Source organism: Phalacrocorax carbo, chromosome 18, assembly GCF_963921805.1.
Source record: "Phalacrocorax carbo chromosome 18, bPhaCar2.1, whole genome shotgun sequence".
Classification (NCBI taxonomy): Eukaryota; Metazoa; Chordata; class Aves; order Suliformes; family Phalacrocoracidae; genus Phalacrocorax; species Phalacrocorax carbo.
The window spans coordinates 3,564,631-3,584,586 of record NC_087530.1 but is presented as its reverse complement, the minus strand read 5'-3'; the positions used below and the strand labels follow the sequence as shown (position 1 = coordinate 3,584,586).

General features: G+C 45.3%; 3 protein-coding genes across 10 annotated transcripts in view; 2 read left to right on the top strand and 1 right to left on the bottom strand.

Annotated features, from left to right (window-relative positions):
• SEC16A (SEC16 homolog A, endoplasmic reticulum export factor) overlaps positions 1-2,174 on the top strand; it is a 32,074-nt gene extending 29,900 nt beyond the window's left edge. For all 6 annotated transcript variants that reach the window (XM_064468442.1, XM_064468441.1, XM_064468438.1 and 3 more), the window contains one exon: positions 472-2,174. In XM_064468442.1, the coding sequence (XP_064324512.1) occupies positions 472-540 (69 nt within the window). In that variant the 3' untranslated portion in view covers positions 541-2,174. The remainder of the gene's footprint in view (positions 1-471) is intronic.
• Positions 2,175-2,528: 354 nt separating this feature from the next.
• Positions 2,529-13,498, top strand: INPP5E (inositol polyphosphate-5-phosphatase E). 3 transcript variants are annotated; one of them, XM_064468445.1, is made up of 11 exons: positions 2,529-2,751; positions 3,652-4,707; positions 6,022-6,145; positions 6,877-6,974; positions 7,680-7,804; positions 7,960-8,079; positions 8,471-8,578; positions 9,551-9,712; positions 10,270-10,385; positions 10,850-10,986; positions 12,104-13,498. In XM_064468445.1, the coding sequence occupies exons 2-11, from the start codon at positions 3,863-3,865 to the stop codon at positions 12,234-12,236; spliced, it is 1,968 nt and encodes a 655-aa protein (XP_064324515.1). In that variant the 5' UTR covers positions 2,529-2,751; positions 3,652-3,862; the 3' UTR covers positions 12,237-13,498. The 3 variants fall into 3 exon arrangements, with proteins under 3 accessions (XP_064324515.1, XP_064324516.1, XP_064324517.1); XM_064468446.1 differs by having other exon boundaries at positions 2,529-2,772; XM_064468447.1 differs by lacking the exon at positions 2,529-2,751 and adding an exon at positions 2,791-2,926.
• A 222-nt stretch (positions 13,499-13,720) lies between these two features.
• Positions 13,721-19,863, bottom strand: PMPCA (peptidase, mitochondrial processing subunit alpha). Its single transcript, XM_064468449.1, has 13 exons — positions 19,734-19,863; positions 19,433-19,635; positions 19,173-19,252; positions 18,720-18,802; positions 18,344-18,438; positions 18,092-18,192; positions 17,476-17,739; positions 17,144-17,236; positions 16,760-16,878; positions 16,204-16,294; positions 16,021-16,083; positions 15,636-15,780; positions 13,721-15,299 (listed from the first exon to the last, which is right to left on the bottom strand). The coding sequence occupies exons 1-13, from the start codon at positions 19,784-19,786 to the stop codon at positions 15,130-15,132; spliced, it is 1,560 nt and encodes a 519-aa protein (XP_064324519.1). The 5' UTR covers positions 19,787-19,863; the 3' UTR covers positions 13,721-15,129.
• Between the last annotated feature and the right edge of the window lie 93 nt (positions 19,864-19,956).

Below are 19,956 nucleotides of genomic sequence, written 5' to 3'. Positions count from 1 at the left end.
CATGGTCTTAATCTTGGGTGCGTTTTGATTTTATGTTTTACTAGTTTAATCTGGACTGTTGCATGTAGAGTGTTAGTAGTGATAGAACGAGAGGAAGTGGCTTCAAGCTGTGTCAGGGGAGGTTTAGATCGGAGATTAGGAACAATTTCTTTACTTCAGGAGTGGTCAGGCATTGGCACAGGCTGCCCAGAGAGGTGGGGGAGTCACCATCCCATGAGGTATTTAAAAGACATGTAGACGTGGCACTTCAGGGCATGGTTTAGGAGACGTGGTAGTGTGGGGTTGACAGTTGGACTTGATGATCCTAGAGGTCTTTTCCAAACTTTATGATTCTGTGTGCATGTAGACCAGTCTAGCACCTGTTTAAGTTAACAGGTTTGTGTTCAACACTTTATTGCCAACTTTCTGTATTTTGTCTCCAGAATGACACTTTTATAGAACTTTTTTTTTTATTGTTCTCCTTTTTTGCAGTCTCCTGCAGCCACTGGAAGTTCAAGGCTGGGAAGAATTGGACAGAGGAAGTACCCAACATTGAAGTAGAATACAATGGCTTTGTATTCGGAATTCTCACTCATGTTCTGAGTATGCAAAGAACTATTCAATCTTACGGCACATGGTATCAGTACTAGCTGCAGTTGACATGACAGAAATTTAATGATGGGTGATTTTTTTCCATGGGTCTCCCTACTTGCACCTCATCTACACAAATCGTTACCAAACATGAAATATATGTAACTTCTCCTTTTAAAAAAACCTGGCTAGAAATAGCTTTGCTGTGGTAAAGAATAGACACAAGGGAGGAAATAGTTGCTGTCTGTTACAAAAACTATTTGTAAATTGCATAGGCAATTTATTCCTTAAGTTTATTTTAAACCTACTAGCGTGACCTTCAAAGACACAGTTTCAGGGATTCCTTAATTTCTGAAGGATTCTCCCCTCCCAGCGGGGGAAGAACATGTCCACATTGTAACGTAACACTCTGTGGCCTTAAGAGGACCATGCACAATTGTAATGCTTAGCAAACAGGACTTGGTTTGTCAGTGTGTGAAATCGGAGATGTTCATCTGGGAGATGCCTCACACGGGGTTGTTTTTTGAAGGGGGGAGGGGGCCACAGCTCATCCAAATAAATTGACCTATATTGAATGAAAACTGTGACTGTAATCTAATACTAATTTGGTTTGGATCTTACCTAGTATGTATGTAGTTTGTGGTTTAGACTACTTGTAAAGCAAATTGTATAGTCTGAAAGAAGCTCTCTGTATAATAGCCAATGCTGTACTATTTGACGAGTGAGTGTTCTTTTAAGTGCAATACGGTTACTTGCTTTCTCTCAAACTGCTGGCACTGTACAATTAAGGTGGTAACAGCTTGAAAGTTAAGTTTTTTTTTTTCCTGTTGAGTGCCAGAATCAGCATCATACTCTGTTCTGAATTTCCATTACTTAAATAACCAAGGTCTTAAATAGCTAACAGCTGAGTTTCAAACATACTAAAAGTTAGATGGATTAGACCTCTACTGATGGACTTTAAAATCTTTAGGTTTAATGTAGGAAATCTTGAAGACCATGATATGCAACATTCATATTCACTGAAGAATCTGAATTATCTGCAAAGAGAGAAATAAACTTTAAATATTTATTAAATCATTAGGCCATATTTTATTTAGAACTTGCCACCAAACTGTTTTGATTTTACTTGAATTTCTGCCCATGTGTAGAAAAAATGTGAATGTGAAATTGCCAGTGTTGGTCCCCCGTTTTTTTTTTTGTTGTTGTTTTGGTTTTTTGGGGTTTTCTTTTTTTTTTTCCCCTGAATAACACCACCTTTCTGAGATCTCGATAGCCTTACATATGTCCTAAAACGTTTGTATGTAGCCGAAGTAAAATGCTGTTTGGGGGGGATTAGAAACCTTTGCATAATGGTCCGTACTTAATTCCAGACGTGGGCAGCAGCAGTCGGTGTGGTTTACTTTTCTGTAACTGAACCCTGGTCAGACACTTGGCTTTCCTCCCGTTCAGCCAGGCTGCTGATTATTTTCTCCTTTCAGTAGAGACTGCCAAACAACTTAATTCAAGAAGGCTTCCTTTGAGCTGGGAGCGGCTATCTTTCCTAAGTGTAAGATTTGACACTGTAAATTCTTAAATAAAATATTTTGCGCTCTGGAGCACTTTCACATTTTAATTCTTCTTGTGGTTATTGTTTTAGCAAGCTAGGTGAAGGAACCTGTCCTGTATCTTTGGTAAGAATCTGTTTAAAGAAAGGGAGGCAGAGCGGGCTGCATCTGGCCGGGGCCTGGCTTCAGCTGTCTTTGTTGAACTGCTCGCAGTTGAAGCTGTAGGCTTGACATACGCAACTTAAAAAAAATAATTTAGAAGTGCAAAATGCTTTAAACTGCTTATTTAAACGCCGCCTTAGGCTAGAACAGGTCCTGACAGTCGTGGGGTTTATACGACTGCTTTATTTATGGCTCCCTCAGAGCTGGGCTGGCGGCGCGCTCCTCCGGCCGCCAGGGGGCGCTGCCGCCGCAGGGGCGGGGCGGGCCCAGCGTCGCCGCCGTTGCTACGGGCGGGCCGGGGCGGCCTCCTCCGCCGCCGCCCGCTCGGCCGTGCCCGCCCGCCGGGCCGGGGCAGCCGCCAGCCTTGCCCCTGAGGGATCCCCCGAGGATCGGGCGTCGGGTTGAGGTGGTCGTCGAGGCCAGCGCCGCGGAGCTGGCCTCCGGCGGGGCGGCAGCGGGCCCCGCGGGCCCGGAGGTCAGCGGTCTCTCCTCAGCGGTGAGCGTGTCCGTGGGCGGGGAGGCGGGGGGGTAGCGGCCCGTGGGTGCTGCCTCGGGGCCCGTCGGTGCCCGCGGCCGCGGGCAGTCTGGTCCGGCCCCTCCCGGCCTGGGGCTGGCGCGGCCGCTGCCGCTCGCTGTGGCGAAGCGGGAAGGTGAGAAGGCGAGGCGTGAGGAGCGGGCAAAGCTGCCCCTCCTGCGTGGGCGGCGGAGGGGGTGGGCGGCTTCACCAGGGGACAGAAATAGCATTCTGGTGTGCTTTGACAGGATTTTGCATTTCCAGTGTAGGAAATGTAGCCTTGCAGGTGGGTAGTTTGGTTTGCAATAACTGTAGAACAAGGAGGTGCTTCCCCCCCTAAGCAGAAGCTTGCCTGGAACCCCAATTCCGTATCCCTAAAACTACTCCTCAGATACATTCTCAGGTTCAGCGGCAGTGGCCGGGGATGGGCGCAAAGCAAGAAGAGGTGGCAGCGATCTCCCCGCTGCGAGATCAGGGTAGAAGCTGAGATCACTGGAAATTTCCTGGCCTCTGGCACCAAGTGCTGTGGGCAGCCTGGAGGCTGGTTGTTCTGGTGACTCACTGTACGGCAAGGAGAAAAGCTGTGGTTTATGTGCAGTTTTAATTTCCTTTCATGCTAATGGTATACGTGACCTTTTCTTAAAGAAGGCTGTACACAGCCATGATGCCTACAGCAGTGAGGAAGTCAGTTCACTGCTCAGCTTTTGGGGAAGAAAAAAAACCCAAAACATTGGTTTTCTAACAAGGTCACTTTAAGGTTTGGATTGTTCTAGAGGGAGGTCTTGTGGCTTCCTAATTAAGGAGAAGAGTTCGCGGCTCAATAACTTTTCTTTCTTATGTGTTTCTCTCGGGGAAATCCAGGTATCCCACCTCTTGAAATTTTGCAGACAATGTATCTGCCTACACATACACCTGCCCTTCATTTTCAACTAAAGACTAAGCTGTCTTCAGTTCCCACATCTTTCTGGCTTGGTTATAGCCCTGTGAACCTATGGGGTAAGCAAGGGAAGGACACTATGCTGTGAGGAACATTTTGTATGGAGCGGCATCCATATCTGGTACCTGGGGGAGAATGAGTACTCCAAATGGATTTCCTCAGCACTCAGGGGCGTGTGTTACTCGGAGCACGGAAGGTGGGGCAGTACAGGACCTGCACGCTAAAAAAGCTGGCAAGGCAGCAAAGAAGGAGGCTGGTGGCAATGGGGTACTTACCTTTGAGGATCCTCCAAGTGTAGGCACCTCTTTAAATGAAACCTTAAAACTTCTACCCAGTGAACTTAAAGCTAATATGAAAATTAAATCGATCACTCCAAGGCCTCCTCGGAAACCCCGGCTGGAGCGTGCTGCATCTCTGGATGAGAAAAGCTGGAGGAGGTGGAGGCGGTTTAGAACGAGTCAGGAAAGTCTGACTGATCCCAATGAGACAAGTTCCTCAAACGGTTCTCTGCAGGAAGCGTCCCTCAGCCCTCCTGTCAGGGGGAGGGCGAGCCCCTGCCAGCAGAATTCCTTGCAGAGTTCACCTGATGCCTCAGAAGACAGTCCCATGGGAAAGAGCAGAGGAGGCACCTCCGACCTGGGAAAACGAGCCTCTGAGATCTCCAGTGCCTTTGGTGGGCTTCTGCGGGGGAAGGCGTTTGCAGGCGGCAAACCCCGTCTGTCCCAAATAATGCCGGCTCGACCTCTCCCACCCATGGAGCTCAACGTGGCCTCTCACACACTGAGGACAGCAAATAGGATTGACTCAGATTATATGGATTATCGACATTATTCTCAGCACAAGTTTGGGAGGGTAAGCAGCAGCCTGAGCGACACCAGGCTACATGGCAACGGGATGGTCTATGATAATTGCTCCACAGACTCCATGAAATCCACGTTCAGCCTGCTCACTCCCATTCGCTCGAAGGATGTTCGAAGCAGGTATGTCCCCCAGCTTCTGGTGGCAAAGTTTGGGGTGTGTTAGCAGGGAGCCAGCTGCCCCACAGAATCCTGCTGGGCAGAGAGGCAGGGAGCTCTAGACCGATTGGTAAAGCACAGTTGTTGTTCTGTGTTGTTTAACCTGCTGGGGAGGCTGGAAACGTTTGAAGATGAAGAGATTAGCACAAATACTCTATATTTGCTCCTGTCAGCTGGGTATTGTTTTTCATAAATAAAAGTTTGATTTGATGTCAGCCTGCTTGTAACATTTAAGTAATCTGTTCTGAAAATCAGGAAACAGTAGCTGTGTATGCTGGCAGTTGGGAAGAACTATTTTTTTAAAAATCTAAAAGTACATTGGGCTTGTGCTGAAATGTTAAATGGTCGGGAAAACACCCCAATATTTTAGCTATTGTGAAGTACGCGCAGTACTATCACAATCCTGTAAGGTGCTGAGGGTCCTCTGCAGATGTTGAGCTTGTTTGGCCTCCGGCAGGATCAGATCATGTACTGCGAACTGCTTCAGTGTCCCACAGGAGCTCCTCTGCCCCAGGTTTTTCAGGAATCTCTTGAGGAAGAGTGTGATTCCACTCAGATCTTAGCACTTTCTCCTAGTGTGGCCCTGATCTCGTGTTCTGGTTACTCATTAGGCAAGATTAAAGATTCTTACTCAGCTTGCAACCCTTTTGCCAATACCCCTTGCTCTTGTAAGCAAAGCAGCACGTCCTTTGGGGTGGCAGGTGGTGCGGGGCAGATCTATCCTTTTTGAATGTGATATTCTTTTAGACCGCGGACTCAATAAATCCTTTACTTGAAAGCTAATTTGGCGAGCTGAATTGAAGGAAGAATTTGAGTTTGAATCTTTGATTAGGAGTGACTTGGTGCCAGAATATTGGGAATGATTGAACTATTTTCATCTTTTAAGTAAACTGAACTGCTTCAAGATACTCAAATACCAAACCAATCTCTTGGTTTTGTGTCTGTGGTAAGTGCTAGGGGGATTGAAGACTTCGGATGGCTTAAGTCTTCTCATCACAGAACCTATGCAGCATCAGTCTCACTATCACATTCATGTCCTTTGAAAAGGCTGGTTTATGACAATAGTTTTGTTTTCTTGCATACGATCCATGATCTTTATATAACGGCTGGAACTCTGTAAGGAACTTTAGGCAAGCAGAACAATATATAAATACTAAATGCCATTTTCGTGAGCTAAAGGTATGTTCTTGATTAACTCAAGATTCAAGCATTACAAATCATTATTCCAACTGTCATGCTGTTTCCTTAGATGCTCTTTTATGGGTCTTCTGTCCACAGAAGTTATTTGGAAGGCAGCCTTCTGGCGAATGGTGCCTTACTGGGAGCAGAAGAACTTAGCAAATATTTTCCTGATCGGAATATTGGAATTTTTGTGGCCACCTGGAACATGCAGGGTCAGAAGGTATGTGCACAGAAGTCTCCACGGGTCTTTTGGCAGTGGTAAAGTTACCCCATCTTTACTGCAAGGTCTGGTGCGATGTTTTTTTTTTCTGTTCATGACTATGTTCCTCATCAACTTGAGTTCATTGTCTTTATCAAATTACAAGGCCCGCTCGTGCATGTTCATCTTAGTGAGAGAGTCATTGTAATGGGGTTCCTCAGGTATTAGGTATGAAAGCAGTGAGCTTGCTAGTGCCACTCCGGCTTTTTGTGGCAGCTTCTTTATGCTCCATTGCAATTAGGGTCATGTGAAGATGACTGGCGATTTAGTGCTTACGATGAGAACGTCTCTGGTAAAGCACACAGCCTCCTTCCTACATCTTTATGTAGCCTAGGAATTCAAGATTGATTCTACCAGGTGTCTGAGAAGCTATGCTTGGAGGGACACAAGAAACCCCGGGGTGTTTGGTAAATAGCCTATGAGCTTGGTAAAAAGTAAGCATGACAGGAAATTAGAAACATCACATTACTGGCCCCCATGGCTGAACTGTGGAATCCCGGTTACTGCTGGAGCGACAGCAGTTGAACTCTGCCTTGCGAAGGAGAATTTTTAGTATTATCACTTAACCTATTTTTTGAAGACTGAATTTTTTGCATAGGGAACTTGTAGCTTGGACTTTACTTGTACTTTTCTAGTAAATCTTTGCATAACTAATATTGCTGTTTTATCTGTTTTTTTTCTTTTAATACTAGGAACTTCCAGTGAATCTGGATGACTTCTTATTACCAACAGATCCTGACTATGCCCAGGACATGTATGTCATTGGGGTTCAAGAAGGCTGTCCAGACAGGTAGCAAATACAATGTAATGAACCATCCTCTTTTATTGTTAACTAATTACTTTGTTTCTAATTAGTCTGTAAATAGCCTCCGTAATACTCTTAATGTTCTCAACAAACAACCCATTTAATAAGACTCAGAATTGCGTTGCATGAGCACCAGAGAAAATGGGTTTTGGAGGAAAATGTCACAAAAATCTGTAAATGTAGAACTTGGTCCTGTTGTCAGGGGAGCTAATAGCGAAACTCTGGTCTGATTTCTGTGGGCATCTCACTGTAGATCCGAGCTGGCTGTGAGCGAGCTCACGGGCTGGCTGTTAGCGTTAGCAGCCACGTGCTCGTTAGTACATTGCAGGAAATGTCTAGTCTGTCTGAGATTGACCAACCCTAGAAGAGGGCTTGAAGCCTCATGTCAGACTCTGCTTTTTTAGGGTACCTTCCTAGTGGGGCTTTCTTTTCCTCAGACGTGCAAGCTGCTCGGTGCCGTGGCAGTAGTACTCTCTCCCCAACATGCAGAGCCTGCTGCATGCATGTGTGGAGTTACATGTCAAACTGACCAGCCTTCACTGCAGCGTCGCTGTGGCAGTGGAGGTTTTGCTTACGCTTATTTGACATTCTTTATGAGAAGGATCGCTCTGTTTTCATGATGCTGATCTCCTTTCCTGGTTATTGTCTCTTGTGCTGTCCTTGTGATCCAGCTGTTGTTCTTTCCTGCAGAAGAGAGTGGGAGATCCGCCTGCAAGAGACACTAGGCCCCCACTACGTCATGCTCTACTCTGCTGCACATGGGGTGCTGTACATGTCGGTCTTCATTCGGAGGGACCTGATCTGGTTCTGCTCAGGTGTGTGGTCCAGTAAGAGCTGGAGAGTGGGGAGGTGAGAGGACTGCTGCCATCAGGTGTCTTGTCCTTTTCTCCAGGGCTGTCCCTTGCCTAACTGCCCTGCTAACTGCCTCTGGAGGCTTTTCAGTAACAGCAGCTTCTTTTTCTCCTTCCAGAAGTAGAGTATGCCACGGTGACAACTCGAATTGTATCTCAGATCAAAACCAAGGGAGCTCTGGGAATCTGCTTCACATTTTTTGGGACCTCCTTTCTCTTCATCACCTCCCACTTCACATGTGAGACATTTACAGTCTTGTTAGAAGCATGTCCTCATTGAGGGAGGAGCGGGGCAGCTTTACAAAGGTAAAAAATCTGCAGTGGGATAGAGGAGCAGGACAGATGGAAGTCAAAGCTCAAGATTGCTGAGCTGAGAACAAGGGAGGAGGATTTTTTGATGGTAAACTTACAGAAGAACTGCGTTTAGAAAACCAGAAATGAACTCTGCACAATTTATCCCTTTTTCCACACTTTCTGTTGTTATTTTTCAGTCTGTATGTTCCCTGGGTCAGTGTTACATTTTACACGTGAAAAATATCTGATGTCCTTTGGAAGCTCCTGTTATAACTAAAAATGGTAATTGAATGAAAATGGTGCATCGTTGGCAGTAATGGGAATTCTGTCTTTCAGCTGGGGACAGTAAGGTGAATGAGAGGAAACTGGACTACAATAAAACCATTCAAGCCCTTACACTTCCCAAGAACGTTCCGGACACAAACCCATATCGATCCAGTTCTAGTAAGTGTGAAACCACGCTTGTGTGGAAGCCTGGATTAACAGAGGTTGCGCATTGTCTTCCAATCTACACTAAGGAAGAGAGAATGAGAGTGCTAATTTGAGATGGTGTATAAAGAGACCACAGGTCTTTTGTCTGCAGATGGTTATTAGTCACATTATTACTTTTTTTAGGTGGGACATAATTTGGGGGGGAATTTGAGAGAAGAAGTTGAAATGGAGGGGGAGAGAGAAAATTCAAAAGGAATTTTCATGTGATGTATTGTTTTCCTCAGAACAGCAGTTAGATAACCTTGGGGTAATTTTTATTAATATTATGGATGTGTTTTGCTTTCCAGGTGTTGTCTAGAACAAGTAGGAATTACTTGATTTCAAAACTTACGACAAAGAACATTATTCCAATCTGCATATACACTAGTCAGCGTATTGTTTGCCAAATTCCACTATTTTTTCTTAATACTGTGCTGTTAACATCACGTCTAGATACGTAGCTGAGCCCTTTTTCTAGAAAGATGAATTTACTCTGTCTGCAGTGTAGCATTAGGTTTTTGTGTTCATACTATTTTTTGGTCCCATTGATAGTTCGGTCTCTTTTCAGCTTTTTCTATAATTTTAAAAATTTCTGTTCTGTTTTCTGCTGGTTTCTTATTAGCACATTCTGTGATGGTCACAGGCAGAAAAATGTGCTCAAGTATTGTATCTCGTGGTAATAAAGAAAAGAAAGTAAAAAGGAAGAATTTACGCCTGTTCCTTGAACATACCCAGCAGCGCTCTCAGTAAACTCCGCATCATACAGCTCTCACTTCGAAAGAATTGAGTTTCATTTTAATGAGGGTGTGGCTACATCACATACTTTAATTTTCCTCAAAAGTAAAAGGAGATTCAAGGAAGAAAAGTTTGGGATTTTTTTTTTTTTCTTTCAGAACTTTTCAGGATGTTTACCTTTATACTGAAACTTTTGGCTTGGATTTGCAGGTGATGTCACAACTCGATTTGACGAAGTATTCTGGTTTGGTGACTTCAACTTCCGACTAAATAAGGATCGTGAGACTGTGGATTCTATCTTGAACCAGAACCCAGGAACAGATGTGTCCAAGCTACTGGCATATGACCAGCTTACTAGTGAAATGAGTAGGGGTGAGGGACAGCTGTTTTTCTCCCTAGCCACCAGGAACAGAGAATAGAAACAATTACAGCCAAATTCCTATTTCCTAAAGACTTTTCTTGCTTTCTCTTGTTAAATTCCCTAAGAAAGGAAGTCAGCAGTTGTCCAGTACAGTGGCAGTCTGCACAAGGGATATTTTGCTATAGCATTTTGCTCTACACAGTGTAATCTCCCGAGCCATTTACTGCTCTGTTTCATCTGACTCCTCTATAAACTGGACATCATTCTGTCACAGCGTCGAGGGCGTTTAGATTTTAATAGATAGCATTGCAAAGCATCATGAGCTTTCAGTGGAAGGGGAAGTGTTCTTTGTTTAAATAGCCGCTGGCTATTTTTTTATCCTCACTATGTAAGAACTTGAGCTTGCTCCCTTTCTGGAGCCCAAGCCCAGGTTCTTCTAGTCGTGTACGTACATGGTGGCTGTTTCTAGCCGGCGTTAGTTCAACAGTGTTGAATAAACACAGAAAGTGTGCCGGCTTCATAGGAAGGAGGAATTTGTTGTTCATGCTGTTCTCCCCTTCACTTACAGGGTCTATTTTCAAAGGATTCCAAGAGGCTGACATTCATTTCCGTCCTTCCTACAAGTTTGACATAGGAAAGGACAGCTATGACACCACTTCCAAACAAAGGACTCCTTCCTACACGGTAAGAGGTGATTTCAGAGCAGCGTGCTTGGAAGGGATGCTCAGCCTCACATGTGCCTCTAAACAGGACTCTCACCTGTGAGAAAAAACTGCCTTCCACAATCGGTCTGCATGAGATACCATCGTGCTGAGATTTGTTGCTTAAGGGCAACAGGGCATATGGAACCGGTTTGGAAGAAAGGACTGTTCAGTCTGTGAGCACAGGGGGAGTTTGGCACAGGCTGCTAATCTTTGTTTTCCCTGCCTTACCTCCTGTTCCAGTGCAATCTCCCGTGCTCAGAGCTGGGCACAGAACCGCTACTGGGAGCAGACACACATTCTTCATGAATGTATCCCCATCCAAGACACTTCATTAAGTGGAGTGTGATAAACGAATGGCTTTGTGTCTTGAGAACCAGTGCTTCTTTCCAGGGTGGATGTGCAAAGGGAGTTACTGTCAGTCTCCCCTCTCTCTCTGCCTCCCAGGACCGAGTTGTATTCCGCAGCCGGTACAGAGACGACATCCAAGCTGTCAAGTACTCATCTTGTCCTGTGATCAAAACTTCAGACCATCGGCCTGTATTTGCCTTGTTTCGTGTGAAAGTGAGGCCTGGCAGAGACAAGTGAGTACCTCCTTACCATTCTGTATGATTGCACATGGCTCCAGCGATCCTGAGCATATGCTCCTGTTTGGAGTTTGTCCTCTCAGGAGAGTCCCTGAAATAGAGTTTATCCCACGTAGCTCTCTGCATCCTGTTTGGTTTTTACCCATTATATGTTCTCAGCGGTCAGAGCAGTAAGAGTGCTTAAACCTTGCACTGACATCTGAAATCCCTGCTGCCAGGTCCGTTAATCCTCCTGAGGGAGATAAACAGAGTCCATTGCCATAGACTATAAATCTGTTTCATCTGAGATGGAGCTCTCTGTTTTGCGTGTCAGCATGGACAGCTTTCCTTTTCTGTTCCTCTTTCCATCTTTGGGATCAGTGCAATTTTCTCTCCTCAGTGGTGGCTGCATTTCAACATAGCTGTACATCAGTGGAGTATTTTGACATCCTCCCAGTTGCTTGACACCCCACTGGGCTGCCACACTAGTAGAACTCCTTAGAAAATTTGGTGAAGTGACTGAAATTTAGTCTCTTTTCTGTGAGTAGCATGCTCAGGGATTTCAAGACCCAGGCTCTAGAAAATGGTAATTTCTTAAAGCACCTGATCAACAGTGCAGTTAGAATTGGGATTTTTTTGTTGTTTATGAGTATTCAATACCCATTAAATAGAAGTATTGCAGAGTCTGTGAAGCTGGGCTCTAGGGTTTCCTTCTGGCCTCTCTGGGACAGACCAAGGTAAGAACTGTTGTGCATGAACCATACCAGTGCACACCACCAAGCTAACAGCAATCTAGTTTAGCTTTTCAAATGAGTGTTTTTTGGTTTAGTGTCATAAAGAATGCCTTCCATATATGTCCCTTATGAATGCAGGCACACTCCTGCTTGAATTGAAAGTACATTTGCCTTTTACAGCCAATATTTTCCTTCATTTAAATACATTGTGGAAAACCTTAACTTGTTGCTGCGGAGTAAGAACTTTGTTTTGCCCATTTTCTCCCACAGCAGTAGCTGAGAGCCTTAAGAAAGTAAAAATTAGGTTTCTGGCCTTTGTTGTATGAACGACTTGGGAAATGTTGGGCAAACAAGAAGAATGTATTTGTGCCCTGATCTAATTGCTTGTGTTTATATCGTAGCATTCCACTTGCTGCAGGGCAGTTTGACAGAGAACTCTATTTAATCGGAATAAAGAGGCGGATTACAAGGGAACTTCAGAAACGGCAGGAGCAAAAGGACCAAAAATCCAGCAGCATATGTAGCATTTCCTGAGCTGAGAACTCTGCAATGCTTGTGTTAGAGGTGCCCGGAAGGAGGATTTCAGGCCACGGCAAACTCTGCAGGGAACTGTCTGCTGAAGCACCTCTGGCAACTGCTGTGGCTTGTGAAGAATGTCTTAAACCTCATCCTGGATTCATTTGCATGAGCTGATCCATGTAGCTCAGGTGCTTTTGCTGAAGAAAATGGAGTCAGTTATTTAGGACATCCATCCCAACAGGTATAATTGCTTTATATTTAACTGTACTATCTCTGGAAACAACTGGATGCAGTCTCTTGGTTCTAAGATGACTCCACAGAGGGGGCATAGCTTCTGGAATTGGCATGACTGGGGGTAGGGGACCTAAGAAAAGCCTGCAGAAAGGTAAAAACTTTTGTCTGTTCGATTTGATCTGGTTATCTTCCATATGCTGTGGGGTTAGGTTTTTCCTCCTTATCTGTAGCCAACTGTACGGCATTCTCTAAAATGCATAACAGGGACCAGTTAGGGGCCTTGGGCAGTTTTACGTAAGGACGGTGATCCTGCATTGGGCTTTTTTGGTCCTCTACAGCAGGATCTGTGTGAATGTACTACTGTACATTTGAAGTTTAGAAACTTTGCCTTTCAATAATTATTCTACAGGCCTTCTGTTACTAAGGAGGTAAATATCAATCTCTCACACCATAGATTTGGCTGTTGAGACTGCTTGAAGCATTCCCTTCCTTAATTCACTTGCCCTCCCCAGGGGTGACCCAACACTACCTGCCTTCAGCAGCAGGACACTTGACTTGACAATAACAGCCTAAGTACAGCTCCTGTATAATGCTTCACCAAAGTGATTTGAGATGTCAAGTGACTACTAGGGAAGTACGCGGAGAAACTGCAGCAAGTCAGATCAGCGCAGTTCCATTACCTCTGACTACAGTTAATTTTTTTTATTTTTCCAATTCAGTGAACTGTGAATAACTTGCTATTTTTAAGTAGTGTTGTCTTAAGGCTAAACATACTACATGGACCAGTATGGCACTGGTAAAACGTTAAGTACGGCTAATACTTAAAAACTCTTCATGGGCACAGATCGGCTGGATCATTAATCACCTTAGTACATAAAACACCATGCAAACAACTTGGAGCAAGTGCTGCTAACTATGCAACCTGTCCAAGACAGAGCTTCTGTTCTGCGGTACAAACATTTATGGCACTGACCTGGCTGTAGCCATCAGGCATTTGGATTTCCTTTCTTTTTAAAGGAATAAAAATAAATTAATGCAATACATTACATGAGAACCAGCTCTTATTGCAGGGTTGTCAGAACTAGCGTTCTTTGACTGTGTGATGCATGCTAACCATTTGGGTCACCTGAGCCATTTGTCTTCAGCTGGAAAAGTGGGACAGATTTCTTTGGGATTGTTTGCACTGAACAGACAAAGCACGTTTCACCTACCAGTTCAAGAAACCCAGCCATTAGCTGATGAATTTCAGAACTCTTATTGCTTGCTCCAGTCATTTAGAGATCTCTTTATTTTCTTACAAACATACACAACAACTGAAGAGGACTTCCATACTGTGTGTTCCACAAGAAGCAGTGCAACATGTTTTCTCTTAGTTGCATGAGGAAAGGTATGGGGATAAAGCAGGTAATAGCTGCCTCACAGTGCTCTGCTCCCAGTTTGATCGCTCCTTACAATACACATCTAGCCAGTGACGTGCTCCAACGCAGCTCTCTACATTTTTAAGCCTATATGGTAGGGGGTTACGTAAATCAAATGTTTTCTTCCTTTCTTTTGGGTCTCCATTTCTTCAGTGTGTCAAATGTGTGGCACTTAGCTTCGTGTCTTCCTCTGACATGGTATCATTCGCTTTCAAGACCATAAGGTTCCTCAATGTTGTCATTTTGTTGATCTTGACTCCTTGCTGAATGACATCTCTGCGGTGAGACTGATAATTATGTCTTCTTTTTGCAAGGCCTTAAGTTCATCCAAGTGACAACAAAGAAAGTCGGTACAAGTTTAAGGTGCAGCAGCAGCAACTCCTTTAATAGCGTTCTGTTTGTATACCAACTCTGGAGTAAAATGACTTTTATTCTTTAGCATAGTTCACTTGCAAGTGAAAAACCTAAAGAATAGGATCGCTTTAATTCTAGAGTAAGCGTCCAGGTAGCATTATGCAGAGTATCTCTGTAGATGAACTCCGCAGAAGCTCAGTTATGCCATAGGTGTCCTTTCCTCTGAGCACTAGCAAAATTATGAAGTTTCTTCCAGACATGTGACTTCTAGTAGTACTACAGGTGGTAAATTACACTGATGAAATGGATCCATGATGCTTATAACAAAACCTGGACTCAGGAAACTTGTTGCCTAACTTCACATGGATGATAACTAGCATTTTCCTAATTCAGTTTGACCAAGTCTTTTGTTCACCTTGGTAACAGCTATAAATATTCTTTGAATTCAGATAAATAAGCCACATTCTTCAGCACACTGCCACGTTCCTCAGGAATGGCACAAACCAGGGCCTCCAGCGTGACAGCCACACTTCTCCTGCTGATACGATTAAGTGGTAACACACAGCAGTGACTTATTTCTCAGATACATGCTTTCAGTTGTAGCGATGAATATTTTGGCTTGCTATGTTCTCCCCAGTGCAAGAGAAGGCTGTATACACCCATCTTCTCTTGTAACCTACTCAGAGGTTCGAAGGACTCATACAGAGCCAGGGTGGGCCTTTAAGCCCAGCATAATGAGCTCTTCCCAGTCCAATGTTCTGAAGCAGCTTTGTTCAGCTGTAGCATAGGTCCACGTTTGCACCGTATACCTGGAAAGATGGGGGGAAGGCCTTGCAGCAATATTATAATCTCAAAAACATTAAAAAAGAAACAAGTCTGTCAGACGTGCAGGATGCGCTGCTTTATCGGAAGAGCCGGTACACCCGAGGGAGTCGCCCGTCCTTACTGGAAAGCGCTGCCTGGATGTGTTCGTAAGTGGGCAAATCTGTCAAGTCACCCAGTGCAGCCACAGCTGGTTTTTTATGAAGCATCTTAGTGACCACTCTCTTGATATCAGTAGATTTCACCTGACCTGCAGAAAAAAAACCCCGAAAACTAGAGTTGTGACAACTACATTCTAAGTAGCACGAGGCAGCTTTATTATGATGCCGAGTCAGACCCCATGCTCAGAAAACCAATCAGTAACTCTAGACCTTCTCTACCATTCTTCTGTTTTTTCCTTCCGACAAAAATAAACATTGTGCTAGCTTGCATGCAATTGAGATCGGTTTGAAATACAGATCTGTAGTATTTATGCCTCCAGGCTTTCTAAGGCAATTCATCTGTGCTACAAGAGTATGTTGTAAGTTGCCCCACCCTGACTGTACCTACAATTCAGTCAAAGCAAGGAAAAGCATTGTCTACTCACCGATCAGGGCACAGAGCTCATGAGGTAGCTTCCTTGTGTTTGTTGCCAACACTTGCCTTCCGACATCTTCAAAGATAACTGGCCGAGACTCGAGGTTCATCATGAGCATGGACTTCAGCTGCGTTTTCGCTCGCTCAAGTTCTACCTGTAAATAAGCAGCAAATACAAACGTTCAAAGAAGTCTGGCTGCTGCTCTCTAATAGAAGATACCATTTAAAAGTTCTGCAAACACCTTCCTCTTTGTGAAGATGTTGCTAAAGTTGCTATATTCTTTTACAGAAATAATTAACATGTGTATCTACAAAAATTCATCCCAGCAAGGCCAGTGCAATGCATTATTTCAGCTCAAAGACTATTTGCATAGTCTGCAAGTTAGGCTGCTGACCTCTCCTACTGCTCCTGCCATTAGAATGAATTCTCTTGTGATGATTTCCACCATCTCTCGGACCTAGGAAAAACAGATAATTGAAGGAGCATTAGAACAATGCTCTTCTGTTAACATTACTCTCTGGTAATAAGTGGTGTGATTACTTCTTAAGGACACCTGTCTGAGTTCAGGACTATATACCTGTTTCGGATCTGCGCTGGCATGTATACACAGGAGACCTGTATCCTCGTAACTGTGGTGGTAAGAGGTTGCATTATACATCCAGTGGTGCCTGTGAGTATACAAACAGTATTTAAAAATCTAAAAACCAGAATTTAAATGTAAAGTTAATGCGGACAGCGAGTCCCCTCCTAGTGCCTTTTCAGGATTCTCAGCAGTGCCAATGAGAATTGTTAGTCTCTGCCTCTGGCAATTTCTGCACGTGCCAGGTACTCCTTCTCTTCACTTGCACCCTTGAGACCAAAGAGCAGTAGTACTGGTACCTCCTGCCAATTTGGTTAATATCCCCCAATTAAAGGATGGATTGGGCTAATGGAGGAAGGCAGGATTCCTGGTCACTTCTGCCTTTTACCATCATCCTCTCAAAATGCCCACTGACAAATCAGTCCTGTGTGTTTCAAGCGGAATAAGCTGGTGTAAAACTTGGGGGCGTTGGCTTTCAAAACATGAAGCCTTCCATGGGAACCTGCTAGAGAAGACTCTTTCTGCTATCCCTTAAACAGAAAGGCAAACCAACCTGTTGAGCACATTGAGATACAGTCGGGTGAACATGCCCTTTCCAGGCCCTCCAGCTGAAAAAGAGCCACCACCTCCCATCATCATGTTTAATACCGCAAAGGGAATGAAATCTTCCTCCTGAAATGCAACAAGAAATTCAGTCAGCTAACAGCAGAGCTCTCAAGGGTCTGGGATGAGTAAAGAAGGAGGAAAAGAGTCAGAAAGAAACATGGCACAAGAAGAACGTAAAGGTAGGTGCCTTCATCAAACTGTCAGTGAAAAAGCTGCTTGTCTGTACCTGCCACAACAGCAGGAAGAGCGCCAACATCTACATCATCAGATCGTATCCTGGGATTCTTCAAGTACAGGGTGCCCAAACCAAAGGATTTTAGTTAATACTTACTAAGAATGAGCAGCTTTCTAACCCAATCATGATGTGGGTAAGCTCTGGGATGGGAGTAGGGCCCAGACTCACATCTGACATATCTTTTTCAACCTGTGGGAAGGGCAGACAAATTATTAGGATCAGTTTTCACTCCTGTTGTATCAAGCTTGATACATTCCCAATAATTAACCTGGCACCCAAATAATGGTCGTCATGGCCAGTTTTGGCTCATATTCATGAGGAGTATATAATTTCAGAAAAGTAAAGCCTGTAGAGAAATCAGCTGAAGTCCAAATCTGAACCTCCAACAGACAGGAAGAGGCACGGTGCCATCTCCACCTTCCTTTTACCTTGACAATGCCTCCTGTGTACTGAGCCACAGATCTGTCCACGTCCTTGGTCTGCCTGCTGCCCCACACCGGCTCCGCTCCAAGCAGATGTTTCTTTGCACACTCCACCAACTGCTCGTGATCAATTCCCACCCCGGCAAGCACCATCCTGTCTGGCGTATAGTAGTTGCGCAGGTACGAATGTAAGACTTCTCGATCAATTTTGTCAGTGTTTTCCACTGGGCAGAACCTGTTCAGTCCAACTGTATTGTCTCTGTAGGCGGCCTAAAAGGAAACAGATACATTAAAGTAACAAATATTATTTCACCTCCCTCCATCTAAACCTTCTTTTTCTGTTTCGGAATTATGCCTCAACAACATGTTGTCGTCCATGTCGACAAAGGTAAGTTATAGATAGTTTTAGTTTAAGTTAATATCTTTCATGGGTGTAGGCTGTAGGATTCCCCAGTGGAGGGACAGCAAAATTCTCACTCTCACCCCAGAATTTAACTGAATAACAGAAAAATCTGTTTTCAGTATAATCTAAAATAAACCCTGAAGTTGAGGAAAAACTGAGGAAGAGAGTGCACATCTCATACAGGGGACTGCATGCGAGGTAGACTCTTCAGTGTTTTACCGCATGGATCATTTCTGTGAGCAGAGGCTCTGGATCAGGTCTCATATTCAAGTCTTCAAGCTCAAATCGTATAGCCGTTCGAGTCATCTCAATTTCTTCATCTGTAGTAAGAGATAACAACCACCATGAAAAATACCCAATTACTGCACAAGAACTTCTTGATGAGCACGATCTAATAAAAAATTCTGAAGTCTAATAGCAAGTCATGCATTGGGAGTCTTTTTTTGGAGACAGAGACTTATGCTCCCAGACCTGATAACCTGGGCTGTAGCACTACATCAGCCAGCAAGTTGACCACCGTGTCCAGGCCTTTGGCATCAGCAGAAACAGCGTACATTATGGTGTCCCTGCAACACAAGCAGATGGGTTCCATGCTCAGAAGTCACATCTACCATCATTCAATATCAAGAAATCACAGATAACAATAGCGGTCAAGCAGCTTTAAATGCTTTGAAAAGGAAATAGAACTGACTTTTATAACCCTTTTGCGTTCACTTTTGTAGCTTTTTACCAAATGGATTTCTGCCGCTTAGAAGCAAAAAGTGGCTTTTACTGTCACACACCAGAAAAAGCAACTGTCAGCATTCCAAGCCCTCAGGTAACACAGCACAGAGGAGGAGCATCGTACCTTGATGCCTGGCAGTCACAAATGCCCCCGTGCTTTTCTAAGGTGAGGAGAATTTCATCTTTGCTGCCAAACTGGGCTGTGGACTAAAAAAGAAGAAACCAGTGTTATAAATTAGTAAAGCCATAACTGTTTATAATCCTTTGGAGTAGCCCAGAACAAGCATCATCCTCTACAGTCTGTAAGTCAAACTGTTCGCTAAATACTCATTAAGTATTACTGGTAATAACTCACATGGAGGCGAAAGCGCAGCAGATTTTCAAAATATAATTATGGTCACAGTAATTAACTAGGAATACCATCACCATCTCTTTAAAGAGATCAAACCCACAGTGCCGCTGCAAGGAGCGGGCCCTGCCCTCGGCCGCTCTGTCGAGTTGCCCCACCACTCGCCGCTGTGCAGATTTATGGTGTTTCGCACAGACTCCGGGACCCCGCTACAAGTCCGGTACTCACGGAGAAGGCCAGCTTTTCCAAGAAGTGAGAGATGCCACTGAGGTATTTCGCTTCATGTCTTGATCCCGAATTTATAAGAACTGGTGTTAAGAAGAGGAAAAGGTCAGCACGATTTTTTGCCCCGACTCGGTCCTTACACACACCTCAGGCACCCGGGGGAGGGTGAGGTGTCCCGGCGGGGCCGGTGTCGCTGCCCCCCAGCTCAGGCCGTGGTAGCGGCCGGGCCCGGTGCCCCCCCCGGGCCGGGCGCGGGTACTCACGGCCCACGGTGCAGAACTGCCCGAACTTATTCTGGGAAGCGACGCGCAGCCCGTTGTCCAACACCGTCACCCGCGTCTCGAATCGCTCCCTGCCCTCGGCCGCCGCGAAGACCGCCTTGGGCACGCCGGGCAGCGGGACGGTCAGCGACACGCTGGGGTAGGCGCCGCCGCCGCTGTAGCTCCGGCCGGCCGCCAGCCCGCACCTGCGGGAGAGCGGGAGCCGCCGTCAGGGAGGCCGGGCGCTGCATCCCCCGCTACCCCCATTCCCCGTTTCCCCGCGAGTGACGGAGGGAGCGCTCACCGCCGGGCCGGGCCCCACGCACCCCGCCGCAACCACGCCATGGCGGCCGCCATCTTGCCGTCACCAGGAAGCCTCGCCGCCGCCCGGTGCACTGCGCAGCCGCGCTGCCCGCGCCCTGGCAATGAGCGGGCGGGGAAAGAGGCGTGGCTGAGTCCTCCCTTCCCGAGGAGGCGGGACTCGGCTAAGGCCGCGATTGGGTGAGGTTGTGGTGACCGCTCGCTAA

What these genes read in the sequence shown, in the direction of transcription:
- PMPCA (XM_064468449.1), bottom strand. Translation starts at nt 19,786, where the DNA reads ATGGCGGCCGCCATGGCGTGGTTGCGGCGGGGTGCGTGGGGCCCGGCC. An exon ending in TGGAAAAGCTGGCCTTCTCC is followed by an intron (nt 18,803 to 19,172) that starts GTGAGTACCGGA and finishes CTTCTTTTTTAG; the next exon opens with TCCACAGCCCAGTTTGGCAG. An exon ending in TATCTCAATGTGCTCAACAG is followed by an intron (nt 16,295 to 16,759) that starts GTTGGTTTGCCT and finishes GTATACTCACAG; the next exon opens with GCACCACTGGATGTATAATG.
- INPP5E (XM_064468445.1), top strand. Translation starts at nt 3,863, where the DNA reads ATGAGTACTCCAAATGGATTTCCTCAGCACTCAGGGGCGTGTGTTACT. An exon ending in CATCACCTCCCACTTCACAT is followed by an intron (nt 8,080 to 8,470) that starts GTGAGACATTTA and finishes TCTGTCTTTCAG; the next exon opens with CTGGGGACAGTAAGGTGAAT. An exon ending in GTGAGGCCTGGCAGAGACAA is followed by an intron (nt 10,987 to 12,103) that starts GTGAGTACCTCC and finishes TTTATATCGTAG; the next exon opens with CATTCCACTTGCTGCAGGGC.